The sequence below is a fragment of the Petaurus breviceps genome, unplaced genomic scaffold (assembly GCF_028583685.1).
Source record: "Petaurus breviceps papuanus isolate PSGF00001 unplaced genomic scaffold, PetGlider_PUasm1.0 91133, whole genome shotgun sequence".
NCBI lineage: Eukaryota > Metazoa > Chordata > Mammalia > Diprotodontia > Petauridae > Petaurus > Petaurus breviceps.
Window position 1 is genome coordinate 81,806,755 of NW_027187419.1, and position 26,545 is coordinate 81,833,299.

General features: G+C 36.6%; 1 protein-coding gene across 8 annotated transcripts in view; it reads left to right on the plus strand.

Annotated features, from left to right (window-relative positions):
* The window catches only part of GPD2 (glycerol-3-phosphate dehydrogenase 2), a 187,361-nt gene extending 162,160 nt beyond the window's left edge, over nucleotides 1-25,201 (plus strand). For all 8 annotated transcript variants that reach the window (XM_069080013.1, XM_069080009.1, XM_069080011.1 and 5 more), the window contains exons 10-17: nucleotides 13,585-13,719; nucleotides 13,997-14,172; nucleotides 14,791-14,922; nucleotides 16,264-16,422; nucleotides 20,107-20,219; nucleotides 20,313-20,391; nucleotides 20,487-20,585; nucleotides 24,572-25,201. In XM_069080013.1, the coding sequence (XP_068936114.1) occupies nucleotides 13,585-13,719; nucleotides 13,997-14,172; nucleotides 14,791-14,922; nucleotides 16,264-16,422; nucleotides 20,107-20,219; nucleotides 20,313-20,391; nucleotides 20,487-20,585; nucleotides 24,572-24,697 (1,019 nt within the window). In that variant the 3' untranslated portion in view covers nucleotides 24,698-25,201. The remainder of the gene's footprint in view (nucleotides 1-13,584; nucleotides 13,720-13,996; nucleotides 14,173-14,790; nucleotides 14,923-16,263; nucleotides 16,423-20,106; nucleotides 20,220-20,312; nucleotides 20,392-20,486; nucleotides 20,586-24,571) is intronic.
* The last annotated feature ends 1,344 nt before the right edge of the window (nucleotides 25,202-26,545 follow it).

Genomic DNA, 26,545 nt, shown 5'->3' on the forward strand with positions numbered 1-26,545 from the left:
GGCCATTGTGCTGCTGAAAAACATACACGCTAATAATACACTGCTGGTGGAACTGAATTGTTTCCATTTTTTTTTTTAAAGAACTATTCGGAATCATATAATAAGAGTTACAGGAACATTTATGCCCCTTGATCTAGTGATTCTACTATTAGAATTCCATTGGAACTTAATACAAAGGTAAAATCTACTTTAAAAATTACTGGAAAGCTATATTTAATAATACGAACAGCAATTAAAAAAAAAGAGAAAACCACAAAAACAAACCTGTGAAATCAAATCATCCTTATCAATTGGGGAGTGGCAGAAACAAAAATACAGCTTGTGAATGTACTAGATATCATTGTGCCATAATAAATAATGAATAAGAAGAATTTAAAGAAATGGAAGACTTGGATAGAGGTGATAAGGCAGCTAAGTGGCAAAGTGGATAGAGTACCAGGCTTGGAGTCAGGAAAACTCATCTTCCTGAATTAAAATATGGCCTCAGACACTTACCAGCTGTATGACCCTGGGCAAGTCACTTAGCCCTGTTTTAGCTCTTCCTTATCTGTAAAATAAGCTAGAGAAGTTTGCCATTCCGGAAAATTACTCTAGTATTAGTAGTAGTTGCCAAGAAAACCCCAAATGGGGTCATGAAGAGTTAGATGTAACTGGACAGCAACAACAAAATGGATGACACAGATAGAAGAAAGCAGAACCACAGAACAATATACATTTGAATATCAGTATATAACTAAGGAAAGCAATAATGATCATAAGGGCAAAAAAACTACTTAAATATATGGAAAAGTTCATGAGTCATGGAAACTTCCAAACAGGACATTTTTTAAACCACCTTGTTGAAATTATACCCTGCATTTTTGTTGTGTTTTTTTCTTTAACTGTCTCATCAATTACTTTTTAAAACATTTCTCCCCCCATTTTTCTATATGCTTGTTGATGGGAGCATAAGATTTATTTGGGGGAAAAATTAAAATAATACTAAAAAATGAGAGTAGTAGCTTGCAAGGATGGGCAATACCTTTTTCCCATTAGCAGTGAACCGTAGCATTAAGATTCATATTTTTCTAAAGGAATTTTATTGGTCCCTGAAAGAATCATGTTTTCAAAATCATGTTTCCCCTTAAAGGGACTTGGGAAAAAAATAGAAGGCTTGAATTTCATCCTCCAGTCAGTTGACTTATTTCTGTTTCATCTACATGTTTTAATATTTGAGTTGCTTATAATGTGCTAGACGCTATACCAAATACATTTCTCAGTGGTGTTATATGGGTTTGTGATGTGTATGCTTGTCAGGTAGGAACTGGAATGAGTTCATCCATTCATTTCACAGAAGCTCCTAAGCAGCTGGGGAATGGCAATGACCTTTGGTCTCCACTGACCTGATTTAGATTTGAACTGTTAACCTAGAAGAGGTTCCACATCCCATAACTACTCCCTTGGGCCAACTAGTCTCCCCTACAGATTAAAAAAAATGATTGGTTAAGAGCACGGTTTGAAATATTTTGAAAATAGTTCTCATTCATCAGAAGTGAAATCAAGTCATTTAAAAAGAAATTTATTAAATGAATGAATAAATAAAATTCTCAGAACAGTTTCTGAGTCTCCCCAAATGGCTATAGTGCTTAAAGAAGAAAAAAAAAACTGTCAAATCTTCACACTCCATGCTGTTCATCTGCTGCAAAATGCGTCAGAATAATTCCGAAAAGCATTTTGCCTGTTGGGAATAAGATCATGTCTTCTTTTGCAATTTAGAAAGCTTTCCATTCACAGGCTGAAATTTCTAGATTACTTGTTTGTTCTTTCCTGAAATGGGAAATTGATAGTTCTGTTCTTTGTATTGAGTTAAGAAGAAAAATAATCTTGAGAAAAAATGTATCATTAAGTCTGTTGTAGAGAGGTTAATAAAATGGATGTGGTGGCCAGCCTAAACTATGACTTAGAAGAATTAAGGAAGACAGAATATTTGCAGTCTCTTCTACCCAAGTAGTTTTTTTCCCTGAGTGCTTCTGAAGGCAGTTCCACTAGTTATACACAGGTTTTCACATGTGCAATTAGTAGTGTTTATAGATGGCCTGTTATTCAATTAACAACGAAGCTGGCCGTATCACCTCATTGCAGACCTGCTTTTTAACTGCCAGAGACGGCACCAGGGTTATCAACTTACACACAGGCTTGGATGTGTTCCAGCAGTTTAATTATCGTGTCACACGCTTTGCTTTTTCTAGTTTCATTAGTTTATAAATGTAATATGGTATCTTATTTCTGTGATTAACACTTCATTTCGGCAGGTTAAACATGCTGCTAGAGAAGTATTGATTTCTGACACTTCTCTCCCCTCCCCCCACCCCCACCCCTTGTTCATTTAGATATTTGCACTGATTTTTTTTTAAATAATAAACACAGGAAAGCAGTACCCAAAAAAACATACTCACAAATAGCCCAAGATGAAACAGAGCTATGCAGTTTTCTTAGCCTAAATATTGCATCTTATTTTCTACTATGAGCTTTAATAGAAAATACAATGGGTGTAACTTGCAAATTTAGAAGGAATGATAATAATTGTAAAAGAAAAATTACATTACTTTAAAAAAAAGAAATATAGAAAATGTTTACTAAAGTGCAGGTAGGATGTTTGTATTGTAGGCAATTAGAAAATAATTCAGGTACCTGCTAATAGATGAAAAATTAATTTTCTAACTTTGCCTTTACTATTGCCATTAATGCATATCAGGCTGTACATTATCTGAGAGGTACACTATAGGTTGCTTTTAGCATCTACAGAATTGGCGCTTTAAAAAAAAAGTCAATTTAGTGCCATATGAGTAAACCATACTACTGCAGGATACTTGTTAATGATAATTTGTTTTTCTTCATTGCTCTGACTCTAATAGCATTTTTATTTTTCTTATTTTTTTCAAAGTTTCTATTAATATTGGAGACAGGATATTTATGAATAGAGAATGGTCCTATCATGTAAATGTACAGCCATCAGAAACCTCATATAAAATTCACTAGAGTCCTGACATTCCTTCTCTGGCCACATAAGCTCAGTCTCTCTTTGCGTTTTGATGACAAAGGATGCTGTGGTAGAATGCAGAAAATCCTTCCAATGTCTTGGGGTTGTCTCCCATTTACTGAACACTTAGGGGATGTAGTGTTCTGCCTGATGCAAGGTCTTACAAGTTTGTGACATTTAGGAAATAATTTGGCGAAGTTGGTGTTTTAACTAGTGCCACCATGGACTTTGTCATGCAGACAGTGTTAAATAGTTATTTAAAATAAACAAATAAGCAAACTTTGGGGTTTCTGATTTGAACATCAATTTGAGAAAGCAAAATTGACCTTTGGGGATCTGAGTTATGTTGCAATAATAATTAATAATAATAAAGATGATTATAGTAAGAATAACAGCTAACATTATACTCTTTCCATTGGACCACATTGCCTTGTTGAAGATTCCTGTTACTTAGAGAATCTTGTTCAAGACCATATACTTTATTAGATCATTAGGAAGGGGAATGCTAGATTCTATAGGTGTAGCAGCAAGCACCCCAAGCACGTCCTCAGGGTTTGCTGCCCATACAGGTTCTTGGATATGCTTTGTTAAAGGAAAGCAACTCAAAATGGGTTAACAAGCTTACTTTAATCAGTCAGACATATATCGTTTACCTTATTCAGGGGAAAAAGGTCAGCACCCCAACTTCAAAATATACAGACAGAATTATCAAGACAGAAACAGATCAAGTAGACAGATTTCCAAACTGTCCAACCATTACATCCATACCCAGTCAACATCTGGGTTTCAACATCTGGGTTTTTTCAAAGCCGGGGGACTCTGAACAACGGCTTCCCAAAATTCAGATCAAATCACAGAACACTTCTCAAAGTGAGTCCCAAAACAAAGCTACACATCAGGGCTTATATAGCCTTCTCCTGGCTCAGAGAATGTAACAACCTTATTGACTCACTGGCCAATCAAGAAGTATCTACTGAAAAACAAGCCTCCCACCCCAGTCTCTAGGTGCACTTTAGCCTAGGGGCAGGGAAGATCTTTAAATTTGCATTTCCATTACAATAGGTTATCATCATCACTTCCATTTTACAGATGAAGAAACTGAGTCTCAGAGAGGACAAATGACTGGGTTAAAGTGTCAGAGGCAGTATTGGAACCAAGGTCATTTCTGACTCCTATTGCAACATTCTCCACACTGTCTCTCCCAGCTAACTCATGTATATCCCATTGGGTTAAAGGACACCCAGACAGAAAATGAGGCTGAAGGAGGGCAAATCACTCACTAGTCAACATTCCTTTGGCAAATATTCATTAATTTCTTACTTGGTTTAAGGCCCCATGCCAACCACTATGGATCATACAAAGAAGCATCCTATTTATTGTGAATCAGTGTGATGTTGGGCAAATCCCTTCATCTATCTGGGCCTCAGTTTCCTCATCTCTAAGAGAAACATCAGGGGAATGATACAAAAACTTTTCCTTCTTAGAGACCTCCATAGAGGGGCTGCCCTCTTTTAACACAGGACTAATTCAGGACTCCATCACCCTCATCCAGACACCTACAACTACCACCAAGTCAGTGAGGGGATCCCTTTTTTCCAAGAAGACATGCATTTACTATCATTATATAGCAACAATTTCACCTGCCCTATGCTATTAAAAAGATAAGGTGTCTCCCAATAATACTACCACTCCTTAGTCTCCTAAGCCTTTTCTGTGAAGAAGTTATCCAAACCATCCCAGAGGAGTTGTGGGAGACCTGAGCTACCTCCAAACTAATCAGTGAGCATTTATTAAATTCCTACTAAGTACAAAGCATTGGGAATAGAAAGCAAGGCAAAAGACAGTCCCTAATCTCAAAGAGCTCACATTCTAATTGGGAGGAGGGGGAAGAGCAACATGAAAAAACTACATGATAAATATAAATAAGATACAGGGTACAAATCAGATCCTGTACAAACTATATCTATCTATCATACACACACAAATAGAATTAATAAAAGGAAGCACTAGTATTATCAGAAATCAGGAAAAGCTTCTCATAAAATATATAATTTTAGCTATGACTTTAAGCCAGGGAAGCCAAGAGGCAGAGATGAGAAAAAGCATCCCATGCATTGGAAACAGCTAGTGAAAATGTTCAAGAGTTGGGCAATGGAGTGTCTTGTTCAAGGAACAGCCAGGACAGTGTCACTGGATTGCCAAATACACAGGTGAGAGCAAGGTTTATAAGGTTCACAAAAGCATTTTCCTTATAACAATCCTATGCACTAATGTAAGAATCATTATTTCCATTTTACAAATGGGAAAATAGGTTGTAAGAGGTAAATGATTCACTGTGATTATATAGGTAACAGATGTCATGCCTCTGACACCGGTTGGCCATGTGACCTTGTTGTGGCCCTAACCTCTCAGTGCCTGTCAGTTCTTTTAGGACCATAACTGGCACAGCAGTCTTTAGGCTGCACCAATAGGAGTTTACTCACCACAGCTTCCCAATATCAATTAAGTCACAGATCTCGTTGACCCTACATGCCTCCCTAATCCCCACTCCCAATGGAGAAACAGAAACTGAACCTAGACCTTCTGGTTTCAAGTTTAGCACTATTTTCACATTACTGAGGTGATAATGCAGTTGAACATTTGTTTGCAAAGCACAATAGATCTTCTCAATTCTTTTGAGGTAGTTGCTACAATTAGCATTACTCTCATTCTGCCGATAAAAAGAGTTTCATAGACGGTTACACGTGACCTGCCCTTGGTCACACACCTGGTTAGTTTCACAGGCAAGGTTTGAAACCTGGTTTTCTTGACTCCAAATCCAGCAACCTGCATTTAGTTCTTCATAAGCACTTTTCTATCCCTAGATGTTCTTGATGGTAGAGGAGGAATCTAAGATCTAAGGAGACTAAAAGGGTAGGAGAGGGCCACGATGGACAGCAATGAATTTGTTCTGATCTGCATTATTAAGAGTTCCCACATCCCTGAGATCACTGATCCATTGGAGCATTGGTATCTGTGTGGTTAATGGTCTTAGCTGTGGTCAAATTTTTTTTTCTAGGCAAAGTTCTATCATTTAAAACCATTTCCCAGATAACATCTTGAGTAGGAAGTCTTGGACTCATGTATATGTATGGCATTGGCTTGAGCCTTCAGATGTGACTGAAGACTTCTCTCTAAAACGGCAACAGAGACTGCAGCCAATTAAGATGAAGTACCCTATAGGCTACTTTATATTTTAAGTATTTAATTTTGATATTTTCCTTAACTTGGCATGCAGACGTTCTTTATTTTATAAATAAATTCAGTCTCAACACTGTGTTAATATAATTGAAGTGGCACTAAGAACTCAATTCAGTTGAGTTAAAATTCTACCAGCAGCATGCAGTCTGCGATTGTGAACCCAGAGTATTTTATCGAATGTTTTAGAAGTGTGATTTCTGTGCTGTTGATTAAATAAGGTGATAATAATAGTAATGACAACAGCAACATGTTTATGCAGCACTTAAAAGGTTTGTAAAGCCATTTATATCATTATTTTACCCTGTGAAAGTGAAAAAAAAAATCAGTTATTTTATCCCCATTTTACAGATGAGGAAACTGAGACTGAGGGAGGCTAAGCAATTTGCCCACACAACTTATCACCTATTGGAGGTGGGATTTAAGGTCAGATCTTTCTAAATCCCTGCTAAACCCAGAACTCTGTCCATTAGGATATGCAATGTATGTAATATTTGAATCAATATTTTTATTGACATAAAACTTACGTTTAAAAAATTACATCTTTATCTTTTGGTAGGATAAACATATTATCTCTTTTAGGTGTTAAAATGTGTATGTTAGAGGCGGCCAGGTAGCACAGCTAGTAAGAGCACCGGCCCCAGAGTCAGGATGACCTGGGATCGAATCCGGGCTCTGATACTTAGCACCACAGCCAGAAATAACTGGCTGTGTAACCTTGAGCAAGTTACTTAACCCCAATTGCTTCTTAAAAAAAAAAATGTATGTTAGCCTAACAGATCTAACTCTTCCCCTAAGTAATTTTAAATCTGAGTTTCCTAGCTGTGTTAATGTTAATGTCACAGAATTACAAGCAACAACAATAGCAACAGCAACAACAACAACCAGGAAGAGGTGGGATTTAGTATTCTGATGGGGAAAGTGAGAATAACCAAGAGAAAATGATTTTGTAGCCCTGGTTATTGAAAACGTCGAATATTCTTACCTTTTCTTAAGTCCTTCCAATATTTTTTGAAGGGCATGCAAAGCACCACAACTTTACCATCAATTTGGTTTGACTAGAAAAAATTAATTACCTAATATATGAGAGGTGTGTTGCTAAATATTGATAGATTCAGTCCAGCAAATATAAAACACCTACAATGTGATAGGTCTGGGGGAAGATACTCTCTTTATAAAACAGTCCCTGCTCTCATTAAGCTTATAGATAAAGAGGGGAATAAGACACATCCATAAATAGCTATGGTATCTATTCGCTTGAGAGAGGTAGAGAATAGAGTGTTATTTGAGGTCTGCAGGGTATAGTCTTGGTGATGTCTAGGTGTTTGAGGGGTAGGGGAGAAGACTTCAAGGAAGAGATGACATCTGACCTTGGCTTGATTAGAGTTTGATAGGCAGAAGGGGAGGGGAGAGTATGAATCATACCCTTGACATTAACTGACTCTGTACAGAGTCAGAAAAGTATAAAGTGTATACAGGGACCAAGAGAGTAGTTTATTTTGGTTGAGGCATATAATAGCTAGATGTAACAAGACATTAGTCTGGGCAGATAGGGCATTAATTCAAAGTAAAGGGAGCACATCCAGGAGAACAATTTCTACAGTGACAGCAACTTTGTAAAGATGAACAACTCTGAAAGACATTAAAAACTCTGGTCAATGCACTAACCAGTCATGGTTTGAGAGAACCCTGATGAAGCAAGCACGCATTCATCTCCTGACAGGGAAATGATGGACACAGGTTGGAGAATGAGACATACATTTTTGGACTTTTGGACATGACCATGTGAGAACTCATTCTGCTTAACTATGTTTATTAGTTAAAAGAGTTTTGTTTTTCTTTTTTGTTTTTTCTTTGGATCCACCTCCAATGGGAAAGTAGGAGAAAGTAGAAGAGAAAGAGAATGATATATTCTTGTTGATTAAAAAAAAATTAAATGAAAAGACAAATGCCCAGGAAGTGACTTAAAAGAGTGGAGGAGCTAGGAATAGAACACAGCCTTTGGGAATTTTATGCTGATCTTCAGTCATTCAGCAAAAGAGTTGCTCATTGGGGTGAGTAGCAACAGGCTTTCCTCACCAGAGTTCCATTGATTTGGTTAAGAGGAGAAAAAGAGTTTTCATATATATGTATGCTAGGGGCAGCTAGATGCCTCAGTGGATAGAGTGCCAGGCCTGGAATCAGGAAGACTTACCTTCCTGAGTTCAAATCTGGCCTCAGATACTAGCTGCTGTGTGGTCCTGGGTAAATCACTTAGTTCTGTTTACCCCAGTTTCCTCATCTGTAAAATTAGCTGGAGAAGGAAATGAAAAACTATTTCAGTATCTTTGTCAAGAAACCCTGAATGGGGTCATAAAGAGTCAGGTAAGACTGAAAAATGACTGAATAAACAATAAATATACATGTACTAAACATAATTAACATGCAGTTTTCTGTGTATGTTTATGTGGTTTTAAGTACTCTCTTTTCTGAGGACTGATCTCTCTTTTTCTTTCTCATTCTTTCTACCTCCTACCTCTTGCCCAGGTCTCTCCATTGTATCAGTGGTACCTTATTTCCTTTCACAGATTTAAACAGTGATAAAAATTCATAGGCATGGGAAATGCCAGAGTACTATTTGCTGCAGGTTCTTTCTTTACTCTTACCTCTCCTCCCCAAAAACGTCCTACCTTATCATAGTTTTGACTCTCTAAACTAAAGATACCACCCAAAATATTTTCTACATATGCTCACCTGGTTGTAGTTGAAATATTCCACTAATCTCAAGATTCCTTACAAAGATTCTGCATCATGGAATTTCAGTATCTCATATCCCCTAAGTAGAAGGGTTCTTCCATCCGTCTAATCTAACTACCTCTACTTGAAATATGTAACATTATTTTCTAAATCCTATCATCTGTAGAGGAACAGATGATCAACTTTGCTATCTTAATTGTTTTGAATCTGAGTTTTGAAATTCATTAGGTAGCCCTCTGACTTCAACAAGGATTTATGGTGTTTAAGACCATTAAAAAGAGGATGTTTTCCAATCTTAAGTCTTCCCAATTATAACCATTTCTCATACTTATTAATTTCAATCAATCAACAAATATTTATTTAAACACTTACAACATGGCAGACATTGTGCTAGGCCTTGAGGATACAGGTAATCAATATTTATTAAGCTCTTACTATAGATGCCAGGCAGGCATCTAGATGGTACAGTAGATAGCATGCCAGGCCTGGTTGGACACACTCCGGTATGTTCTGGAGTTCACATCTGGCCTCAGACACTTACTAGCTATGTGACCTTGGGCAAGTCACTTAACCCTGTTTGCCTCCATTTCCTCATCTGTAAAATGAGAAGGAAATTGCAGACTACTATATCTTGCCAAGAAAACCTCAAATGACAAAGAGTCAGAAATGACTGAACATCAAAATGTGTCAAGCACTGTGTTGAGTACATGAATGAAACAATTCCTACTTGCAAGGAACTTCAGTTCTACTGGAGGAGACAGTAAGTACATATATAAATATGTACATCATACATATCAAGTGAGTAAATACAAATATGTGCTTCTGGGTCTATTCTGCTTTTCCTGTACCCTATTAAAATGAGGAGACTTAAACACTCTAAGGTTAAATCACTAAGTAGTAGAGTGTTTTTTTAATATTATTTTTTAAAATATTAAGTATTACTTATGGGTCATGTGAGCAACGAAATGCAGAGCTACTAGACATTTTCTCTTTTCCGCATGACCTCAACCCCTCCAAAACAGAGATCATGAGCCAATGACAAGATAACCTCACCAGTCTCCATATAGTAGTATACCAGAATCCAGGGGAAGGTTAAAAACAAAACCTATTACCCGTGAATTGATGCTCACTGACCCTGAGTTCACTTTGCACCTCTCCCCCACCTCCTGGACCCAGCATAGGTTTACAACAAAACTTAGCCCCTGCACCTAGGTTCCCCCGCCCCCTTTCCATTGCCACAGAGAATCTGGCTCTAGGCTGCAGAAGTTTGCTAAGGCTACAACAGTGGGGCCTCAGCCCTTCTGTGGCACGAGACTGCCTGCGGTTGCCAACTGAACTATCTGTGCCAGGGCAGAGAACTTGCACCACCATCATAGCACTCTGCTAGTGCCAGGCCAGAGAACTAAGGAACAAAGAGAGCAGGACAGGACATGGTGTATGTGGGGGGTGTGTAGCGCTCTGCTCAGACTGAGGGAAAGCACAGAATTCAACTGGGACCAGTTCTGACCTACCCCAAAGGCACTGGAGGCAGACACCAAGGCTTGTGAACTGTGAATTGCCCAATATGAGAGGAGGCTGAGAAGCTTTCAGATCCAGTCCCCAAGGAAACCACCGTCAGAGTGAATGGGGGGAAAATCAGTGGAAAAAAACCAGCAATTACCAAAGATAGCAATAGTAATAGGAAGAAGAAAACTCAAAGACCTTGAACATAAGCAGATAAATCAACAAGGAAAACGTTAACAGCAGAAGGAAATATGACCTCCACGTCTAGTTAAACACATTTAGGCATCTATGTCTAATACTGCAAAACAAAGGAATATGATCTACCAGTTGATGAGACAGAAGATCTTGTGGAATGTGAAAACATGGAATCATAACAGTGTTCCTGAGTGGTTAAAAAGAGAAATGAGAATGAAGAGAACAGAATTTGCGTCCTGCACAGCTAAAATAACAGGCAGAATTGAGAAACTAGAAGCTGTGATGGCAAATCTCACCAAAGAAACAAAAAAGAGAACAATAGATTGGGAATACAAATATGTAGACATGAAGGCTAATATAGAAACAAGAAGCAAAAAATCAATAACATTAAAGGAAAATATATCCATTATACAAGCAAAACATACTAATCTCAAAGACAGGATATGATGAGGCAATCAGAGGATTATAGGTCTCTCAGAAGCACATGACAGGACAAAAAAAAAAAACTGTAACACCATTAATATAAGCTATAATAGTAGAAAACTGCCCAGAACTTTTGAGCACAGAAAATTATATATTAATTGAAAGAATTCACTGATCACTTTGAGGAAAAACAACAGCAAAGTGGCAAGCTCCAAGACATATAGTAATTAAATTTAACAATTCAGTTTAGAAACAAGTTCTGCAAGCAATCAGGAAAAAGACCTTCAAATACAAAGGAAAGGAATTTCATAAAACTCAAGACTATTCTGCACCTCCCAGAAAATGTAGGAATGAATGTGTTCTGAAGTGGAGTGGAACTCAGGATGCAGCCCAGAGTGACTTCTGAAAAAAAGATGGATGTTCAGTAATAAAGAGATATTTGAAACATGTTTAGAACTTTTTCAAAAAGAAAGAAAACCAGAACTGAAGAGATTATTGGTTCCTAAATACCCAAAACAATAAATATAAGAGGAGTGAATAAATGCAGGCAGCAGAAACATCTATCTGTTATATATACACAAGGAGACAGGGATGAAGGCAGAAATCAGGTGGAGGTTGTCAGGAATGGAGCATTATGTTCAGAACTTGGTGACACCTGAATCAGTGTTTGTTATGTGGAATTATATTACAGCATGGGAGGGTACATGCAAGTGGGGAGCGGAATAGGTGAGAAATTTGTTCTGTGAAGTTTAGACTGAGTCAAAGGACCTTGAGGATGCACTTGAGGACCTAGAGGGCCACATGTTGCCTTGAGGCTGCAAATTTCCCACTCATGCCCTAGAATATAAACTGTGATTGGATGAGGAATACAGAGAAAAGAGAGATCAGATGGTTATAGGGGTCATGAATCCAAAAATGAGGGTCTACAGTAGATAGAGGGAAGATAAAATAATGAATAGAGTGGGAGAAATACTTTTTGAGAAAGGGTACAAAAATGAAACTAATGGACAAGAAGACTAATAAAGGGGAAGACAAGGGGGAATCTACTTGATTAAGAAGGAAAAATGTGGGTGGGATTTTATATCCAGATAAAAGCAGGAATGAAAAAGGATAATACTACTAATAAGCAAAACCCCAAAGGGAAAGGAATAACAAATGAGAGAATGGAATCACAAATAAAGGGAAGAGAGTCAATGGGAATGAAGCCATCTCAAGAAAGATTAAGGTAAAACTTAGGTGTTATAAAGGGGAGAATTCATCCAGAGAGGCCCCATGGTGTGATGGAAGAAATATTAAACTTGGAGAGTCATTATAGTTTAATGGAAAGAGCACTGGATTTGGAGTTCAAGTATTGGCCCTGCCCTTTTTACATATGTGACCTTGGGCCAGTCACTAACCTCTCTGGGCTCCAGCTTCCTCTTTTGTAAAAGGAGACACATTGAACTAGATGACCTCTATGGTCATTTCTCTCTCCAAATTTGTGAGCCTGCAAGTTTGACCTCTGACCCTAGCTAGGTGACCTTTGGCAGGTGAATTCACTTCCCTGAGCCACAGTGTTCTCATTCATGAATTGTTCTCATCCATGAAATCATACTTGCACTACCTACCTCCCACGTTATTTGAGAGAAGTGGTTTACAAACCTTTGAGCATCTATGTAAATATACATTATATTTAGATAGTGCCATGTTCTTAAAGGATACAAGGTATTTATTCAAAGAACTTTTCTTTTCCCCTAAAAACTATGTTCCTCAAACATTATGAAATGAAGGAGTTAACATAAAGGTAGTAGCAACAGTAGGAAAGGAAAAGTCACAAGAATGAATAGTGCCTGGCACATAGTAGGCATTTAATAAATGCTTCTTGACTTGAAAAAATATTGAAAGGATTCCCACAGGAAAAAAAAAAACTCTGTTAAATGGTAAAAGTTCTACAGTCCCTGTATTTGTCTAGTTAAATAAAATTGTAAAGGATCTTTGTTTTCTCTCATAGGAAATAGAAAAAGGAGTGGGGGAGAAACCCTTTAGGAAGGAAAGGGTCCTTAATGAGTTATGGCGTTCTGGAATTTCAGGAGTACTTTGGAGGGGCAGTTTTTTCTATCAGATACCTCCACCTGGAAAGAAATTGATAACTAGTTTCTCTTGACTGTTATCTGGTCCCCATCAGCATTTCCTCAAGTGCCGTACCTTTTTTTTTTTAATGATAATTTTGCTCAGGCTAATACATTTGAGCATTAATAGGATCATTACTCTACTTCATATTCATTATTACCTTTAAATGGTTTTTCTGTCCAACTTGGCACCTGACCAATCATCTCCATCTTATATTTAAGGCTATTTCCCTTCTCTGAGTCCACATTATTTTCTTTCTGTTCCTGTTGATTGTAACTTCATCCAACTGTTTAAAAATTGCTGTAGTTTTCTTGACATGCAAATAAATTAGTACCCTCACTCTTTATTGTTATTCTCCACAGTGAGAAGAGGGGATGTCCTAGCAGCTTGGAGTGGAATTCGGCCCCTTGTTACAGATCCTAAGTCTAAAGATACCCAGTCAATCTCTCGAAATCATGTTGTTGATACCAGTGAAAGTGGCCTTATTACTATAGCAGGTATGGGAAATTGAATTGGTGTTTCATGAGGCTCAGATGATGGTCTCCACTGAAAAGATCCCACTGTGTGGGATCTGAATTGATGCCATTAAGAATATCTGAATTGTTGCCATTACTGCTATTTGAATTAATGCCATTGTTATTTTGCTATGTAAACAATGACCAAATGAATCATGTTATTACTAATGAAATTAATAACTGGTTAATATATAAAAAAATTAAAACCTGAGCAGTATGACAATCTGGTGACTTATTTGCTTATACATGTTGTTTTTAGGTGGAAAATGGACAACTTACCGTTCTATGGCTGAAGATACCATAGACACTGCTGTCAAAAATCACAATTTTAAAGCAGGGCCAAGTAGGACAATTGGCCTTTACCTACAGGGTGGTAAGGATTGGAGCCCTACTCTGTACATTAGACTGGTTCAGGATTATGGACTTGAAAGTGAGGTATGTATTTATTGCATTTCATCTTCTTTGCTTAAATAGATATCGATAAAAATAAAATCAACCAGAGTGTGCCCTTTCTTGTGCATAGTTTCATTTGCTGAGTACACATTTCTGAGTAATATGATCCTATGGTACCCAATAAGCTTTAATAAGAGAGAGACAGAGAGACAGAAAGAGAGACAGAGAGAGAATGAATGAAAATGGATGAATCTCTCTTATTCAGAGCACCTGCATTCTTTCTTCATCAGTTCCACAATAGGTATTCTGGTTATATGTTCCCCTTTTTAAACAGTTGGCATGGCATCCTAAGTTTGTTACTTCTCAAGACCAACTGAATCTATTCTTCAAATGTTATCCTAGAGGTAGACTGAAGCTGAAGCATCATTACTCACTGATAACAGTGATACATGCATCGTATCTTTAGTGCTAGTCTAAGCATCTAGAGCTTAGGGAGAATCCTCCCACACAATCAAAATCTAATATTCTCCTAAAACAATTTGTTACATGCCGTGGGAACACTTGACAAGAAGCCCTTACACATGTTTTTTTTGTTTTTTCTTTTTACCTAGGAGGTGCTGATATTCAAGGTCTTTGCCTAATGTGATTTCCTTTCTATAGGTGGCTCAACATCTTGCTTCTACTTATGGTGACAAAGCCTTTGAGGTAGCCAAAATAGCAAGTGTAACTGGAAAAAGATGGCCTATCGTTGGAGTGCGTCTTGTGTCCGAATTCCCATACATCGAAGCAGAGGTATGTGATTGGCTACTTCTCAGTGACTTGTTTTCTCTTGGTGTCTGTGATAAATTCCACTCACTTTTATTGTGATTCTCCTCCTCTCTCAAATTAAGACATTGCTGGTTCTAAGGTTTAATCTTCATGAACATCTGCCAGAATCTGAAATAAGTGGCCATACAACTTTTTGATTACCTTTTACATTTAATTTTAAAATTTGGAGGGATAGTAGTGGTAATATGAATTAAAGCAATTATAAGGTACTCATGAAATCCTATCTGCAATTATAAGATACTGAAGAAATCCTATCTGTCCTTCAAGGACCATCTTAAGTGACTGCTAACATTAATCTTTTCCAAATCACTTCAATCATAGTGACTTCTTGCTCTTCTGATCTCCTAGCACTTATCTGTATCACCTTTTTGATATTTAATCACATTCTGTCTTGTGATATTTCTTATGATGTCTTAAATTATTGTTTAAAGATTTCATGTGTTTATACATTGTCTGCCCAAAATAAGTATGAATTCCTTGAGGGCAGGGATATTATCTGACACATCTTTTGTATTCCCCATAACATCCAACACAGTGCTTTGAAACTATGTACTCGATAAATATTTTATTGTTGATGTAAAACTAATTTTATTGCCATCATAAGGACTGTATTAAGTGTGTGTATATGTATGTGTATATATACACATGTACACATATACACATACACACATGCACACACATAATTCTTACTAACTGGTTATTTACAATCCAAGACAGACCAAATTAAAGAAGTCTGCAAATCATAGGATTATAGAGTTGGGATAGGGTAAGAGCCATCGGTCATAGATTTAGAGCTAGATGGGACATCAGAAGCCATGTCTTATCCAACCCTTGTATTTTACACATGAAGAAACTGAGGACTAAGATCCCACTGAACCGGGATTTGAATCCCGTCCTCTGACAGAGATTTGTTGCTCTTTCTACTGTATCTGACCAAAGAACAAATAAAAAGAATTGGATAAATAGCATTCATATTATTCATAAGCAGAAGGTACTTACCTTTCTGCTCATGTAATAAGATGGCAAATAAGAGGCAGGGGAGACTTGCATATTTCTACCAGGTTATATTGAGAGTGAAGCTGCAACTTTTCCAGAGAGTCAACTTTTCAAACTGTGGTTTGTCAGGAAGAGGAAAATCATAGGCACTGATACTGCACATCTTACACCAGCTAGGTGACCCAACAATATAAAACCAAACTTCACCTTTTATGTACATGCATGTTTATGTGGGTTTTTTTTTTTTAACATAGCCAGTTACCTTTAAACCTTCGGGTCCAAAATAACTTTAAAAAATGTCAAACACAGGTGAAATATGGAATCAAAGAATATGCATGCACTGCAGTAGATATGATTTCACGCCGCACTCGACTTGCATTTCTGAATGTCCAGGCTGCAGAGGAAGCTCTACCTAAGATTGTTGATCTGATGGCAAAGGAACTGAATTGGAGCGAGGATAAGAAAAAGGTATTGAATACAGAATTTTACCATCACATTTCTCCAATAAGCACATTGGCTCTCAGTAAAATACTTGGCTATTCTGTTGTGTGAATGGGTGTTAGAGCATTCTCCATTAGACCTTTATACATTCTCATTGAAAACGCTTTTAGAATGTACCATGTAGTCAAACTCCTGTTTTCTGCCAATTGACCTTGTTATATTTGGTAGCAAAAATGTTTTTATAGATGAGTCTCTGTAGCGCCAATGCAATATTTATAGTACCCACAATCACAATAAAGACCGTGACTTTAAGTATCTCATGACATTGAATCACAAAACATACCAGATTCTCCAGATAGAGGAAAGAACTGAAGCATTTATTTAGGCATCAAGAAACTGAATCCCAAAATCAATAAGCCGATTCCATCATAGTACCAAAGATATTCAGAAGCCATAATAACACTGATAGCCACAGCATCCTTCAGTTTCCCACAAACCAATCCCAGATCAATATTTACTCACAAGCCTCTCTGTCTCCTTGCCTGAGTTCCTCTGTCCCCCACTGTCTGGCTGGTTCTGAGCACCAACTTCCTGTGGTCTCTGCTTCCCTTCAGCAAACTCCTCCCACCAAAGGCTCCATGTGACTACATTTAGCCTATCAGGGGTAGAGTTTATCTTCACAGCAGGGAAGCTTCCTGTGGGCTCTGCTTCACCCTTCAGCAAATTCCCTCCATCACAGGCTCCATGTGATAACATTCAGCCTGTTTGGGGCAGAGTTTACTTTCAAAGCAGGGGAGGTCTTCAAACTCCCCTCTAGGTCTATTACGGGGCAGGGAAGATCTTCAAATTCCTGTTCCCATTATAGTCTCTTAACAAACAAAATGAAATGATGGCCCCATTCCAAGACCTTCAAGTGCTTATTCAGTGAAGCTAGATCCCCTATACTCAGACCAAAAGAAAGCCAATTTATTCTAAGCCAAGGTTTAGGCATAAAAAAGTGGTCTTACATATCACCGTTAGGGATAAATCTGATAAGTATACTGTCTCGGTAGGAAAGTTTTTTACTATTTTATTTTCATCTATTTCAGTTAGCCCTAACCATAGTAACTTTCAGGAGCACAGACTTATTTGCCTACCTCGATGCTATCGCCACCCATGCAGCAAATAGAACCACTGGCAAACAAGGCCAAGAGCAAGTTTTGGTTTAACTCATTTGCCATAGCCCTAAATAATTGGGACGACTTAATTTGCATAAAGGGGAAACAATAGAAAAGGTAAATACTTAAATACAACACATCCAAACTCAGACTCATTGTTTTTATTCTAAACCCTTCTTCCATATTTTTTTTCTTTTGGGGACACCAATAGCTTTCTGGTCACTTAGGTTTGTAAAATCTGAGTCATTTTGGGATGACTTTTTCTCATTCCCTTTAGCCAGCTGGTTGTTAAGTTTCTTCAATTCTGCTTCCATGATATTTTTTTTTTCTCTGTAATCATGGCTACCAGCCTAGCTAGAGCTAGCAGGGTGAGAGCCCATGATCTGGAATCAAGAACTGAGTTAAATTTTGGTCTTATACACTTGCTAGGTGTGTGACACTGGGCAGGTTACCTAACCTCTGTCTACCTCAGTTTTCTGAACTGAAAAATGAGTTATTGTGAGGATAAAATAATATTTATAAAGCACTTACTGTAGTGCCTACCATATAGTAGGCATTCAATAAAAACTTTTCTCCTTCCTTTCCCCTTGTCTTCACAGGATGGTAGATTTAAAATTGGAATGGACCTTAGAAATCATTGAGTTCAGCTCCCTTATTTTACACATGAAGAAACGAAGGCTCATAGAAGATAAGTGACTTGACTGTGGTCACACAATTAGTAAAGTTCCGAGGCAGGATTTGAACCTAGGTCTTCCTGACTCCAAGTCCAGTCCTCTATTAACAAGCTGTCTTACATCTGAACTGTTGTAATATCTTTCTAATGTGATCTTCTTTTCCCCTAGTCTCTCTCATCACTAAACTGATTGCCTTAGTTGCCAACTTGATATTCCTAAAGAATGGCTCTAACTCGTTTAACCCCTTACTCAGGAAGATCCACTGGTTCCAATTTACCTCCAAGATCAAACATAAATTCCTATTTGGTATTGAAAGTTAAACCTCCAGTTGCTACCATCCTTCCCCACTCCTTTGTGTTTGTTTTGTATGTGGTTTGTGTATGTTGTATGTAGTTTGCATTTACTTATCTGTATTTATTTCTTTACCCTTGGAAATATAAGCTCCTTGAAGGCAAAAAGTATTTTCTTTTGTCTTTGTATTCCTAATGCTTTATAGAGTACCTAGCAGAGAGTAAATGCATAATCAATGTTTGTTGAATAAATGAATGAATACTAGGTGTTTGTAACCATAGTAGTCAACATATAGTGAATGATGTGATCAGAATGGTATACAGTGGGCCACAATCCTTCTGATTCTTAAATTCAAAATAAAATTCAACAAACATTTATTAAGCCCATACTATGAACAAGGCACTGTGAGACATCAAGAAAAAAGGGCCTGTTTTCTGCACTTAGGCATATGTGTGCACACATAATTTTAATACAAGGTAGGGAGAAGTGCAAGCAAAGGAGAGATCCAGGCCAAGGGAACTTTGAGAAGGGAAAGAGGAGAAACATGAAAGGCTTAAAAAAAAGGTGGCACTAAAACTAAGGGTGAAAAGGAATTGATGAAATCCAAGCCTAATAGAAGGACTTGAAAGATAGGTTTAAAGCTTTTTATTTTCTTTGTACGTACTCTTGAACCTAGTATGTGCTGAAAAATATCTGTTAATCATTTCCCAAACTCTTACCTCCAGTACACTCAAGGAATGAGAATTGAAAGTAAATCCACTGCCTTCCAGTGGGTGGAATGTGACCAATCTAGTTCATAGAATTCTCTTCCTCCATCTCACCTCCCACAGTCTGAATTCCTGGCACAAATTGCATTAGCATCTCTTCACAACCAGATCTCAGGGCTCTCATTCTATTCCTGCACATTCAGATCATTCCACCCATAACTTTGGGGTGAATCAATAAACCACAGTCCTTCTATATTGTAGAAAGTTAGAGAAGGCATCTTGCTCTATATAGTTTTGAGAAGTAATCAGATGTTATGTCACTGGGGACTTACTTGATTATTTTACTCTAGAACAGTTTTTTTACACACATGCTGAAGAAATAATTATTGATTGGTGGATGGATGTATTCATGAGATGATGACTGAAAGGATTTTATTCCTTCCCTTGATCCTGTTTTTTTTTTCAATACTTCCATCAAATACATAACCAGATTCCTGCATTCCCACATCATAGTGTGACTTCATTTTCACTTCTTGTGAAGTGATGAGCATTAGAGTAGTTTACACCATCTCTATTAAGTACTTGTTCACTTTAAACCATTGCTAATGTTATATTTCAGATGCTGGCAGACACCATATGTGACAAATAATTTTGGACTGAATGAAGAAATACACCTTCCTTCCTTGCTTTCTTAGGGGAAATTTTTAAAAAGAATTTAAACTTTGGAATTTCCTGTTCTTGACAGCAGGAATTTCTTCACATTTGTCTTCGGTGCCTCCAGTGCTTTGGATGGTGCTGGGCATATACAAACCCTAAGGGCTTCTGAAATACATGTTGATTGATTAGATTGATAGAGCTTTGGGAATTTGATCTGTGTTTTAGGAGGAACTTGATTGTGCAACATCCTTTCTATACCATGAAATGGGCTACAAGTCTCGATCGGAGCAGCTAACTTACTGTTCTGAAATTAGCCTACAGCCTGCTGATATTGAGAGGTACATCCACTATTTTTAAAATTTTCCTTCACTCTGAATTAAAAATAATTCTAATGTAAGCAAAGTTTTCCATTAATGTTCATTATTTTACAGGTACAAAAAGAGATTTCACATGTTTGATAAAGAGCAAAAAGGCTTTATTACCATAGTTGATGTTCAGCGTGTGCTAGAGGTAACCTTGTTTGTTCTTTGAAAATCTTTAATAAAATTAATAGAAAGTTACAAATTGTGATTAATTAATTTTACCTCTACTTTTCTTTCATTTAGAGCATCAATATTCAAATGAATCAAAATACATTACATGAAATTCTCAATGAAGTAGATTTGAATAAAAATGGACTGGTTGAACTCAATGAGTTTTTGCAGGTAAGTTGTGTCTTTTTTGTTGTTAAATGACATGGCAAAAAAAAATCTGAATGGTCACATTATTTAACTTGTTCTAAGAAGTAGACCACTAAGTACACATAGTTGGTATTGCCTTTTACCACTGAGAAACAAAGTAGGTTAAAAGTCAGAAATGCCTCATGTGCATGTGCACATATGTGTGTGTTTGTGTTTGGATTGAACCTGTGATTTGATTGGTTTAGAGAACTGCATAGTGAGGAAACTCCCTTTCCAATGGGGATCAGTACCTTTTCAACTTGCAGTATTAGAGAATTGTCTAGATAATTGAGTGGTTAAGTTATTTGGCTAGGGTTGCTCAGTCAGAAGTAAGACTCAAACCTGGTTTTACTGGCTTCAAGACTTTCTTTTTATCCACTACAGTATGCTCTATACCTGTGTGTCCGTGGACACTCATACACACACACGTATATACGTATATAGACATATGTACACATACAGAAGCGTTTTGAGGGGTTGAGGAAGAAGGGTACTAGAAATAGGTGTTTCAGCAAGAAATCAGAAAAAAAGCTTTCTATCTGCCTATATTTGTGAATCTAGATAAATCAGTATTCATAGGTTTATCAAGTAATCTATATGAACCGATAAAGAGCCTCTGTGATGCAGTACATTTTCCCTTTCTCTTTGTTATTCATGTTTCTCATAATTAAATGAACAAACCACTCAAATATATTGGGCCATTTAGATTATATATGGGCTCTGAATGGGGTTAAGGGCTTAACCCAAGAGCATAATTTTTTTTTTAAAAGAACAGATCAATATCCCTTTTAGAGGACCCATTGCCCAACTGTACCAGATGACCCAACATGTCTTTAGATACATTTAATACCTAAGATATGCATTATTTAGCACATAAAAAAACAAAAACTGTTTATCGTCTTATAGGTGTTAGTTATGCTTCAGGAAACTTGCAAAGCAAACTAAAGGGAAAGAAGGTCTGCTTTAATTTTAAGACCGTATTCATGATGGCATATAATTCAAATATTTACATTCTTTATAATTCCATAGTTGGGTCCCAATTCTTTAACATTTTAACTGATGATAAGAACTGCACATTTTTACTCCATAAGGAAATTGGTATGACGATCATTAATCCTCATAAATATCTCTAAAGAAGGAAATAAAATAAAGCAAGATGACCAGCAATATTTTTGTATCTGTCTACTTTACTCCACTTATGAAGAAATTATTTGTTCCATACTAGCTAGGTTTGTTTTTGTAGTCCTTTCTTGGGTAGGTATTTCAAATGACTGCCAGGTCTTTGCTGCATCATGGCAATGATGAATGCTGAACATGAGATAAATTAATGCTGGGGATTTTGGTCAATGTCAGCCCTTTCTTCACTGTGTCAAGTTAAACAAACAAGATCAAGGCAAAGGAAATGGTAATTGTCTCTCTGGAGATGAGCTGCAGATAAGAGCATTGTTGAATCTAAATGTAGAAAATTTCTACAGGTTGTGTCCAGCATTACAAAAAAGAGTTTCATCCCTGTAAAATCTAGTTCTTTAACCAAGACAAGCTTCAAAATAAATCCAGGCTATCTTTTGGCTTTTAAAATGAAAACCACATAATGCTTTTTCTTTGTAATTTTCAGGAAACTTTTAAACATTTGTATAGAATTTTGGAAAATGTTGCATCAAGTAAAATCATGTACTTTCTACCATGTTAAAAATCCTTTTAAAAAGTTTAGTGTTGAAAAAACTAATATTTACATTGCACTTGAAGGTTCACAGAGGGCTTCCTTCACAAAAACCACTACCCCATTTTGTAGATGAGAACACCGACATTTAGTAAGGTGAATAATTTGCCCTTTGGCTCATTGGAATGAGTCATCAGAGTCACAATTTGAACAGAGGTCTTCCGACTCTAGCATCATTAAACTTTGTTTAGTAAGCCAACATCATGGATGGCATGACTTGTGGTGTTTAGTAATTGAATTAATTTGAGTGGAACATAGTTGAAAAAAATTGATGCTAACTAATTGAATACTTTCTACATATTTTCTTATAGAATCTCTTGGTGATCAGGCTTTAACTTTTCCAATTGTCCATGAAAAACGTCTGCATTTTAAATACAAATGCTTATATTATACTTTAATATTTTTTTAAGAGTTAAAGATAATGTATCTCATAAAATTCATTAAAACTTGTAATTGTTTCTCCATATAAAATGATATCTGAATGCTTTCAAAATTGACTGTGGATTATGACAGAAGAAGACAGTATTTTAGATATGATACCATATTCAAATTGACCCTGGTTAAAAAGATAATTTTCACTCAAGATGCTCATTTGTTGCAATAGATTTTAAGGTATTAGTAGTAGACTAATACCTAATAGCCTAAGCAATAAACTGTTTATGGAAGAGTTTGTTTTTATGTCTTCAGCTGTTAAAACACTGTAAGGACTGAAATTTAAGAATACTTTAAAAGACCAAGCTGTATCAGCTGATGCGATGCATTTGCACATATTGGAGATAGTAGGATGAAAATTTTTATTTCCAAGTAAAATTATATATCTATTTGTAATTCTTTGTATTTAAAGTGCATTTGAACAGATAGGAGAAATGAAAGGAAGTTACAGTAAAATTGTAAAAAAAAAAAAAGGGATTTAAAAATTCTTGTGTCAATTGACACACCTGGTCCCTCTAGTGTTTTAATGGTTTGTGCCAAATAATGAACATGGGATGTCGTCTCTAAAATGGTCATAAGTGATTGAAAACAAAGTCTGTCTTATACCCTTTAATCCCCGCCCCAACTGTGCCTCTTTCTTTTTAACATAGTGTAGATTCTAGCTTGATGTAAAAGTAGGCTAAAAATCTTTCCTTTTTCTGAAGATATATAGCCAAGATTTATCTTCTTGATCTTATGGTCATTTCTAGATGATCCCTGTGTGGGACAGTCATAGATGTGTAAGTCTATAACTTGGGGCTCAGGATTTTGGGATTGTATTGCAATTAGCAATCCAAACCTTTGAAATAATGCTATATGAAACACTTTTCAGTGTTAGAATCTGAATAATCCATCTCTATCCTTGGAAGTTGTGAATATGTAAAAAGGATGAAATGTGCAATCCAAAATGTGTATCAAAGAGCACTCTAGTAAGTTGTATTTCAGGTGTGGTTAATGGCCAGAACTATCAGGAAATAAAAAGAAAAGTTATTGGGGAGAATAGGAGGAGGAAAAGCAAATCATAAAAAAACTGGCAAGTGTTGGGCAGGAAAAAGAAAAAAAAACACATACAACATAATTGCCTAGTGCTTTCCACATGAAAATGCCCTTTGCTAGCTGAGTACATGTAATTTTGAGACTAATTCTGATTTTATCCATTGGATAAAAAAAGAATTAACTAAAATCTGAGCACTGTAGTTTATTAATTCTTTAAGGTAGATCTTTGGGTCCAGTTTCAAGGACTTAAATGAAAATTACTTTGAAAAGTCTTTAAGGAATTTGACTTGAGAAATATTGAAGGAGTCAAGTACAGTATCATTCACCCCCATGCTACCTGTTTAATATGGGATCACTGGTATCATGTGGATTGTTTTGTTTTTATCCTATCCCTAGTATTGCTTTATATTTTTATAAATGAAATTTAAAATCCAATATTTAAGACACTAAACATTCAAGTGCATTGAACACACAGAGGGGCAACAAGTGAGGTTAGCTTTCAAAGACAGATTGATTTATTGGATAGACTTGCCTATAGAAATTATCTACCTGCCTTCCTGTTTAAAATTCACCAAAATGGAAGCATTTTTTTTTTTTTTGCTTCTGCTGTTTGTAGCACCTGCTATGGTTTTTGATAAGAGAACTCATTTAATTTAGCTTAAACTTTTATTATCTATTAAAAGGCTGTTCAGAGTTGAATGAGCTGCCTGTGTGTGTATGTGTGTGTGTGGGGGGGTGTGGGTGTATATGTGTGTTTTAATGTATCAAATGCTGTTTCTTTAAGCTGATGAGCGCTATTCAAAAAGGCATGGTATCTGGAAGCCGTCTGGCGGTACTCATGAAGACTGCAGAAGAAAGTCTGGGTTCCAGATCTCCCATTCCAGTGGATCGGAGTTGTGGAGGATTGTGAGTCTGTGCAGTTCAGAAAACAAAAACAAAAATCAACAAATACTGAAACAACAATAAAGCACTTTTCTAGAAACAACTCTTACTTCTCCAAACTAGTGGATATGTATAGCAGCTTTTTTTTTAACCACTGGGAAACATTCCAAAGCTCTAAGATATCTCTATGTATGCCCTTGATTTATATTTGCCATTCAGCATAGCCTATAAAAGGGATAGTTTACATTTATTTTTCATGCAGATTTTAATACTATACTTCTGACCTGTTAGACTAGACATGCTTTTCTCAGTTTTCAAAGCAGAATGTTTTGGCAGAAATTCAAGGAAGAACTTGGAAGAGAGTTGCTGACACATACCTGTGTTCATTAAACTTTTAGATAGCCTTTACTCTTGAAAAAGAAAGGGCATGCAGAATGACCCCTTTGGAAATGATAGTGTTTCTGAGGATTTCTTCCTTCCACCTTGTTCCCTCTGCCTCACACTCACAATATTGTTCAATTTTCTATCTCAGGTGTGACTGCCAAAACTAAAAAAGTTTAGATCTAGTTTCAGGAATAAGTCACAAAGAGAAACTCTGAAAGCTTCCCAAATCACAGGTATAGATAAGGATAGCATTGACATTTACTGAGTCTTACAGTGATAGTTTCATCTCGGCAGTTCATTTTTTTTTTCAGTGGCTGCTGGTTTTCTTTGACTGCTGAGGTTGCCAGGAAGATCCTTGATTTTCTTGCTTTGGGACTAGCATGGAAGTGGCACATTTGGATATAACAAGGATGAGCCCAAAATTCCCATCTCTTTATAGTAGTACTATAATGGTAGAAATATATTTCTACAAGCACATGTGAAAAACAAAACAAAACAAAAAAAAGCACAGGTTTCAAGCCCTAGATCTTGCCTTTAAGGGAGCATGTGATATTGTCTAATATTGGTTTAGACTCAGCCCTGTTGCACTGGTTTTGCTCACTTAGCAAAGAAATAGGGGGGGAAAGCAGAAATAAAATATCTTAGTTTGCTCTAATTCTAAATATTAACCATAAGCACAGAGTTCCATTGTTATTTTTTTTTTAAATCTTTAAAAGTATTTTCCCTTTTGTCCTCTGATAGAAAAAACCTGACATTTTAAATAAGTATGGTTGGAATATTTTTGCTGCTACTTGGTTTTAGTTGTGCTCCCTTCATCTGGTAGTTTGTCCCTTGGCCCTTCCCAGTGTGAATTGAACCCACACAAGCTTTTGCAAAGATCAGGTTCTGTATATAGAAGCAAATATCACACTTTGATGGAAGCTCTTACTACCATGATTGGAAATCTTAGTTATAAAAAAACTGGTACATAAATTGACAAACCACAGCACAGTAGTGGTTTTTCTGTTAGCGTAAGATCAGATCTTACTGCCTCTCTCTGTCAGCTCTTTATGTCACCATTAAGACTTTGAATGGTGAGATGAAAAAAATAGTGGTATGCTTCAAAATACAATTTTTAAAAAGACCATTTAAATTCTTTCAACATTTATTAAGTGCTTACTACTTGCATGGCATTGTACAAGGCTACAGAGGTGGAAAACAACCTGCCCACAAGGAGATTAGGTTCATGCATTTGCCACAAGGGAGTATGAAACCAAAACCATGGTAGTGATACTTCCAGAAGTCACTGTGATATTTTTTTCTTTCAAGGTTCCAGCCAATGTTTTTAACAGTGTCTGAAATAGCATTGTTCTCAAAACATCATTAATTTCTCTGTCTAAAGCTAAGCAAACCTTAACAGACAAAAAAGTTATTTTTAAAATATATTTCTATGTGTATGTGTGCCTCTGGGATGAAGTATTGTAATATTGTATGTTTGGTTTCCCTCTCTTTC